Source organism: Euphorbia lathyris, chromosome 1, assembly GCF_963576675.1.
Source record: "Euphorbia lathyris chromosome 1, ddEupLath1.1, whole genome shotgun sequence".
Classification (NCBI taxonomy): Eukaryota; Viridiplantae; Streptophyta; class Magnoliopsida; order Malpighiales; family Euphorbiaceae; genus Euphorbia; species Euphorbia lathyris.
In genome coordinates, this window is record NC_088910.1 from 115,527,153 (window position 1) to 115,535,454 (window position 8,302).

Consider the following 8,302-nt stretch of genomic DNA (forward strand, 5'->3'; position numbering starts at 1 on the left):
AAGTAATGGATTTTGAAACCTTAGTTTATTGAGGTAAATGAGTATTATGTCTATAAAATACGTTCTCTTGTCATTATTACTATTTTCAGAATAAAATGTTACGTTTTGGGTTAGGTAAGGAAAAAAAAAAACTGGAAATATCCTTCACCCAGACGTAATGCGACGAGTGGTAACTCTATCAAAAAAAAACAACTACCGCCTAACGCACTAAGTCGATCCGATTCATAATCAGGGACCCAAACCCACGTTTTGAAGCCACGAAACGACAGCTAGATTATTAATTGTTCATCCTTCCAGTGTTTATTATTCGCAACGCTTTTAAATCTTCCTAAAACAAATATGACCTCACATCACAACGTAAGAACCTTCTCTTCTCCTTCTCCTACTGTCTCTGCGATTTCCATCTTTCCTTCCAAGTCACTTCTTTTATCTTCTCATACATATAAATATATATAATTACTCTTAACTCGCCTCAACGAATTTCAATTTTTTCAATTCGGTATTGGAGAACTGAGAATGGGTAGTGAGGATCCGGAAAGAGGAAGTAAGAATAGAGGATACTACGCTAGCAATCCCAATTTCTATTATCATGAAACCTCGGATAAGCAATGGACTTCCTGGTTGATTCCTATGTTTGTTGTGGCCAATATTGCTGCTTTTATTGCGGCTATGTATGTCAACAATTGCCCTAAAAACAACCTCGGTTTTGAAGGCGCTTGCGTCGCCAAGTTTCTGGGAAGATTTTCGTTTCAGCCTTTGAGAGAGAACCCTTTGTTTGGTCCTTCTTCTGAAGCGTGAGTTTCTTTTTCTCTTTTTGTTTTTTTCTTCTGTTTTGATTGGTTTCTTGATTTGGATTCTTCTGCTTTTGAATTATGCAACTTTGAGCTTTTCAAATTCAATTTCAGTTGCTAATTGTTTCAAATAATTATTATGTTCTCCTCCTTTATGTCTTTTGATGCTTTGCTTTTAATGGGGTTAATGAATTGCTATAGGGTTTGTGTGAAGTACACCTATTTGAAGTTCAATGGAAATTTAAAGGGAAATTTCTGCTTTTCTATGTCTTTTTTGTTTGATTCCCAGAATTGGATATTGTTATTTTTTTATTTATTAATGATTAATTGAATTATTGGTTTGGATAGAGAATGTGTGGGTGTACTGAATTTGAGGTCCCATTGAAGAAAACCTGTAAAAACATGGGAGTATTTCATTTTGTAATATTGAGGTTTCTATAGTAGAAGATCAAAAGCAGATTGGGGTTTTTAATTGGCTAAAATACATCACCTCCTTTTGAAGTTTTAGAACTTGCTTAAATTGACCTATTGTCCCCGGAATTTGTTTAAATTGACCTATTAGCAGCTAAACTTGCTTAAATGATACACTTCAATTTGCCCAATTTTTCTTAATCATGTCATGTTAAGCAAATCCAAAGGTCCAACGAGACATCCTCAAAGCTCAGGGGCCAATTGCGTTTTAGGCTAAGTTCAAGGATGTATTCAGCCTTTATAACTTTTGCAGAAAACATTAGGTGACTTCTGCTTTTCTGAATTTGTTGGGGGAAAGTGAAAGATTAATGTTAACATGTCTCTGTTCTTTGAATTGATTGATATTGGAGTAATTTACACTGCAAATACTTCTGACTACTGCAATACATTGCGTATAGTGCTGAATATTGTAGGGATGTTGTGAATTTAGTTCTTGTTACATTGTGATTTTTTATTTTGTAACAATTTGATTGAAGAAAAAATAGTACCTAATCAGTAAATTTTAGCGAGCATTCATTCTTCAGCTTCTTTTGTTGCAATGTGCCATTGATTTATTAGTATGTAGGCATCTAACGTTTAGAATTGGCTTAAAACGTCAAGGGGCCTGGCCTGTACTTTCCAAATAATCGGATTGCCTCCCTAAACTTTTGAGATGTCTCACTAGGCCCTAAATTTGCCTAAAGTGCTTACCACTTTAAGCACGTTTAGGAAGCCAATAGGTCATTTTGAACTTGTAGGTCACCCTAAGCTAGTTTAGGGGCCAATAGGTCACATTAATCAAGTTCAAGGGGCAATAGGACATTTTAAGCAAGTTTAGAGAGCCAAAGTTCAAGGAGCCAATGGGAATCTTGGCCAAGTAAAGGGGCTGTAATGTATTAAGCCTTTAGAATTATGCTTCTATTTTCTACATCCATTGGTATGAGAATAGCATGTATTTAAGACTAATGATGTCTCATTGTGCAGATTGGAAAAAATGGGTGCCCTGGATTGGAACAAGGTGGTGCATCGGCATCAAGGATGGAGACTTATCGCTTCTATGTGGTTGCACGCAGGAATCATTCACCTTCTTGCAAATATGTTGAGCTTGGTCTTCATCGGGATTCGCCTTGAACAACAATTTGGATTCGGTACATTTTCTCCCCTCTAGTCCTCATTTTTTTGCATCAAATGTAGCAGTAGATTTTATAGATTAAAATGCAAACATTCTAACATGTTTTTGCACAATCTTCCAGTACGCGTAGGGATAATCTATCTAGTATCAGGATTCGGGGGAAGTATTTTGTCGACGCTCTTTATCCATCAGAACATTTCTGTAGGTGCATCCGGTGCTTTATTTGGCCTTCTTGGGGCAATGTTATCAGAGCTTCTTACAAACTGGTCTATATACAGTAACAAGGTATTCTTCTAACAACTCCGCTTTATAACATTCTTCATTCATACCCAATTTAGGTAACATTCTCCTGCCTGTACAGGTAGCAGCACTATTAACTCTCGTGATCATCATCGCCATCAACTTGGCTGTCGGAATTCTACCACATGTTGATAACTTCGCACATATAGGAGGCTTTCTGACCGGTTTTCTTCTTGGGTTTATCATACTACTCCGTCCACAGTTTGGATGGTATGAAGGGCGGAATCTTCCTGCCGATGCCCGTGTGAGATCTAAACACAAGGTTTACCAATATGTGCTACTGCTGGTTGCCCTTGCTTTACTTATTTCTGGGTATGCAATTGACAATATCCGAAACTTGTAACGGTCTGTTTGGTTCACTGTTGTTGTTTACTGTTTGTTGTTCGCTAAGCGGACACTAATTCTGATTTTTTTTTTTGGTTGGGGCAGTTTTACAGTTGGATTGGTGATGCTGTTTAGAGGAGTGAATGGGAATGATCATTGCAGCTGGTGTCATTACCTAAGTTGTGTGCCTACCAGTAAGTGGAAATGTGATAACTAATATCTGTTTAGGGGATGGAAAACTTTGTGTAGGATCCTTGTAATTGATATATAAATATATATAATTTACTCTCAAACTTTATTTTTCTAAATGTTATTTTATTGATTAAGCTTTCCACACTTGTATATTAATGGAGGACATGAATGAGTAATATATTACATTTTTTATTTTCTTCTTGTTCTGCTGTCATTTCCAGTGTTGAAGCTGCTATTTATAATGTATTATAATTAAGTAACAATGTTTTGCTATGCCGTCTTAGTTTCAATTTTTTAGGTTTAATATATCAAAGTCTGACTGTTCTCGCTCGTTACATCGTTTCCAAACAAGTTTATTAATAAATTGAAACAGTTTTTCTGTATTTTGACAGTTCGTTTGTAACTGTTTTAATAATATAGTGAATATTTTAAGTAGTTTTGTCTATTTTGGCAAGTTTTTTTGTGACTATATATTGATAATATAATAAACATTTTAGATATAATAATATTTGGAAAGTTATATGTGATAATTAAATATTACTCCATCCGTTTCATATTACATGTTTTTTTAGAAGTTTTTTCTTATTTTATATTACATGTTATATTATATGATCAATACACATTAAGTTACTTTTTTTTTTTTTTTTGGGCAGACTTTTTTTTGGGCAGACTTAAGTTACCTTCTATGTGTTATAAAACATGAGTTTATAGAGATTAAATTAAAATAATTGACTTATTATAACGAAATAGTGGAATCAATAAATAAGCGATAACGTCTTTTTTTAATATCTTTAATTTATGTAACACTCTAAAAAAACATTTAATATAAAACAGATGGAGTAATTAAAATAACGGTAAATTGGTTCGTTTGAAGTTTTCTACTACATATGGGTAAAACTGATTCGTCTTGAAAATGCTTTCAAGGGTTAAAGTTTTATTATTTTATGCTAGGGGTGTTAAAAAATGAGTTGGACGGGTTATAGATGGATAAAATACATGAATATCATAATTAAGTACAAAATTACAACTATGTCATATCGCCAAACTTAATTCTTAATATGTTATTATCTCTATATATTATGATTTTATACCATAATTTAAAAATTCTAGACTCCAATTCATAAATCATAAACCCTATAAAATATATTCTATACTTTTAATTTATAAATTCGAATCCTTAAAATATATTAAAAGTACTAATTTTATTAGTTTAATATAATCTAAAATTATGATTTGATATAGTTGTAAATAGTTTTTAAAAGATGAATTTCTGTGTAATTTTCCCCGGATTGTGATTATATTAGGGTTGTATTGGGTATGATGGCTTGAATTAAAAAAATTCAAAATACTTTGTATGAGTATGGGTTGGGCTTATATGGATAGTAAATTGAATGGATTCTATTCTATGGGTTGGTGTTTTCTACTTTCTTCTCTCTTTTATTTTTTACCTTTTCTTCACCTTCTTTTTCTCTTTTTTTCTTCTCTTTTATTTTAATTTTTTATTTCTCCTTTAATTTTTTTTTTCTAATATATATAGTGCCGAATATAGGATTTGGGGTTAGGCTATGCTTACTTTGTTTTTTCCACCATTGGATAGTGATGAATTTTGACAAAGTAAGCTCATCCAATGGTAGAAAAAACAAAGTAAAACTTACTTTATCAAAAACAAAGTAAGGATTTATAGGTTGGGAGGTGAATTTTATATTTCCGTAAAAAATTATTTTTTTGCTACATTTTACTTGATTTTTCTTTTTAAATATAACTCACTCAATTTTATTTATTTTTTTGTTAAATTGAACTCGCTCAAAAAAAAATTATTTATATACATGTTATCATTTGAATGATTCATAACTAACTATTATAAAACTTTTTAAAATTAAGTTACAATTGGATTATAAAAGTTGACCATTTTGAACAAATTTGTGGAAGTTTATCTCTTATAATATAATACTAGTCAAATAAGTTTTTGTACTTAAATACAAACTCTATGAGCTAATTAATCATTCTCAATCTTATAGTAGGTAGGATACCAGCGGCGGTGGATATTGGACCCCTCCAAGTCCACCCATGTATACATATATAAGATTAACGAAGAAAAATGGGAAAATGACAAAAATGAAAAATTTAGAAAAACGACAATAACTTTAAAAAAAGGAATAAAATAAGAAAATGAAAAATAAGTTTCATGAAAAAAATAGAAAAATAGGAAAAATGAGAAAAGCAAAAAAAAATCGGGTAAAAAATAGGATAAACGTGAAAAGCGACAAGCATGTGAAAAACGGAAAATCTAAAAGAAGCAAGAAAACGGAGAGAAAAAAATGAGAAGTTTGGGCAAACAAAAAAAATGAGAAAAATGGGGAAACGAGAAAAATGTAAAAAGGAGAAATAACAAAAACAATAAGGATATGAAAAATGAAAAAGACGTAAAAAACGTTTAAAAAGAAAAAAATGGATAAAAACGATCAAAAAGATTAAAATGGGTTAGCAAGAAAAACGATAAAGACGTAAAAATCGGAAAACGTAAAAACATAAAACAAATGTAAAACGATAAAAATGTAAGAAAAATAGGAAACAAATAAACACGGGAAAGAAAAAAGAGAAATACTGGTAAAAAAACAAGAAATACGACAAAAACAATATATATATATATATATATATATATATATATATATATATATATATGAGAAAAACGATACGCATGAAAAATAGGGAAAACTGAAAAAGGAAAGGAAATCTTAAGTCTTTGTCGTTCTTTCCATCTTTGTCATTTTTCTTGTTTTTTCCATCTTTGTCGGTTTTCCCGTTTTGTCATTTTCCCGTTTTTGGAATTTTTTTTTGGATTAGAGTTTTCTAGTTTTCCTAGGTTTTCTGTTACTCTTTTTTTTCTCATTTCTCGTTTTTTTGTTTTGTTTTGTTTTTCATCGTCTTTCCTGTTATTTCTTCTTTCTTATTTTTCCTATTTTCCCATTTTTCTAGTTTTTCATGTACATCTCGTTTTTTTCTGTTTTCCCATATTCTCATTTTTCCTATTTATATTGTTTTGCATGTACTTTCGTTTTTTTGTTTTTTCGCATTTTGTGCTTCTTCTTTTTTTGTTTTTCTTGTTTTTCACATTTTTCTTCTTTTTTTCCCATTTTGCCGGCTTTGTCGTTGTTATCATTTTTCTCATTTTTACGGTTTTTTATTTTTTATATTTTTCACTTTCCCGTTTTCTCAATTTTTCGTTTTTCCTATTTTTCCCATTTTGTTTTATTTGTCATTTCTGATGTTTTTTCCTTTTTTTCTCTATTTTTTCCTTTTTTTTTTAATTTTTTTCTTTGTATTTCTGGAATCAAGCAAACAACTAGTTCTAGGGATTTTAGATTGGAAAATTATTGATAGGTAGGATGTTTTTTTTTTGGATGATCAAAACAATTCAGTCGATTCAACTCATCTATAACCTACTTTATAGGTATTCTATGCACTGGATGAGTTTACAATAAGCCATCCATTTTTTAACAACTCTATTTTATACATTTTTAAAGGTAAATCATCACTTTTCCAAAAATGGTAAGAATAAATTGACCTTAATCCTAAATTCAAAGAAAGCCATTTTAAATGTATTAAGAAACTAATATCTCTAGAATCCATCCAAATGAATGTGTCTACTTGACATTAGAATAGCCTTATCTATTAAGTAATTTTTTCTCAACCAAAATGATATCACACAATATATCATAATATGTGTACCAATGCAATCGTTTCTAGTTGACAACATGCTCTCACCATTGACTGCCTACCACGTAAAACTCATCTCTCATTTAGACACGCAGCCTGATTCTTCTATAAATCCAAGGTAGATAGTACACTAAAAGGTACTCAATTTATTCCTTTTATTCAACTAATCTTTACACTGTTTAATATCATTTCTTTCACCAACTTAAACATTGGAATGAGGTCGCCGATCATGGCCTCTCCTTCATCATTTTTCTGTCTTATTTAAGGAACCTAAAGGATTTCCTTAAGCTCACCTTAAATTATATATCCTCGGAAAATTTATATCATGTCCAGTCAAGACATGCTTACTCTTTTATAAAAGCTTGAAAGGAGCCGAGGGCTTCAAATAGACGATTGAGTGACAAATGTCGTTCGAGAAAATCAAAGAGTTTCTAGCTTCTCCACCTCACTTAAGCAGACCAATCTCTATAAAACATTATACGTGTACATCAATGAGAATAAGGAACCACTTGGTATGGTTTTAATTAGGAAGAGAACACTGAACAATTTCTAGTATATCATGTTAGCAGGATCATAAGTGATGCCGAAACTAGGTACTTGAAGTTGGAGAAGCTAGCTTATAGAGTTGTGATCGTTGTTCAAAAATGATGACATTATTTTTAAAGCCACTCTTTCATCGTGATAATAAACACCCCACTCACGAAAATATTGCAACGAATGTCACATTCGAACCTCGAAAAGCATTTAAAGCTTAAGCATTAGCTGACTTCTTGAATGACATCCATGATGATAAAACTACAATCCTAGTCTCGAAGGATGTATGAAAGGTTTTTGTGGATATAAATTATAACTAAGAGGGTACCAGAATTTGTGTTTATGTAAATGGCCTTGAAGGAATCACGCTAAAGTATGATGCCTCACTTGGTAATGCAGCAGAATATGAACCGCTACTTCAGGGCATCCGAATAATAAATGTCAGCAAGTCGGATCGAGCCATCCTAAAAAGTGATTGAAAACTGGTCGTCATCCAGAGATCACTGATAACTACATAGTTAAATACGCTTCAATGAAGAAATATCTAGCCATGGTGAGGAAACTCGTGATCAAAAGGCAATAGGAAAGGCGAAGTATTGAAATACGACGCATTCCAAGAGAAAGAGAATTGTGAAGTCGATCAATTGGTTAAAATAACATCAATCCTAAACAAGTCAAGAGTTTTTCGTGCCAAATTGAAGTTATTCAATAATCAAGCATCTAGAAGGCGGAGGTATTGGTCTAGACTTAACAATCGAATGGGTTTACCCCATCTATTCATATTTTACTATAGGAACCCTCCCGGAGGATAAAGTAGAGCGAGTGAAAATCATTCGAAAGTAAAGACGATACTCTGTGGTAG

The 8,302-nt window shown here is 31.8% G+C and overlaps 1 protein-coding gene across 2 annotated transcripts; it reads left to right on the forward strand.

Moving 5' to 3' along the window:
- The first annotated feature begins 320 nt into the window (after positions 1 to 320).
- On the forward strand, positions 321 to 3,390 carry LOC136210724 (RHOMBOID-like protein 2). 2 transcript variants are annotated; one of them, XM_066002103.1, is made up of 5 exons: positions 321 to 794; positions 2,226 to 2,389; positions 2,495 to 2,658; positions 2,735 to 3,018; positions 3,103 to 3,390. In XM_066002103.1, the coding sequence occupies exons 1-4, from the start codon at positions 517 to 519 to the stop codon at positions 3,014 to 3,016; spliced, it is 888 nt and encodes a 295-aa protein (XP_065858175.1). In that variant the 5' UTR covers positions 321 to 516; the 3' UTR covers positions 3,017 to 3,018; positions 3,103 to 3,390. The 2 variants fall into 2 exon arrangements, with proteins under 2 accessions (XP_065858175.1, XP_065858174.1); XM_066002102.1 differs by having other exon boundaries at positions 322 to 794; positions 2,735 to 2,985.
- The last annotated feature ends 4,912 nt before the right edge of the window (positions 3,391 to 8,302 follow it).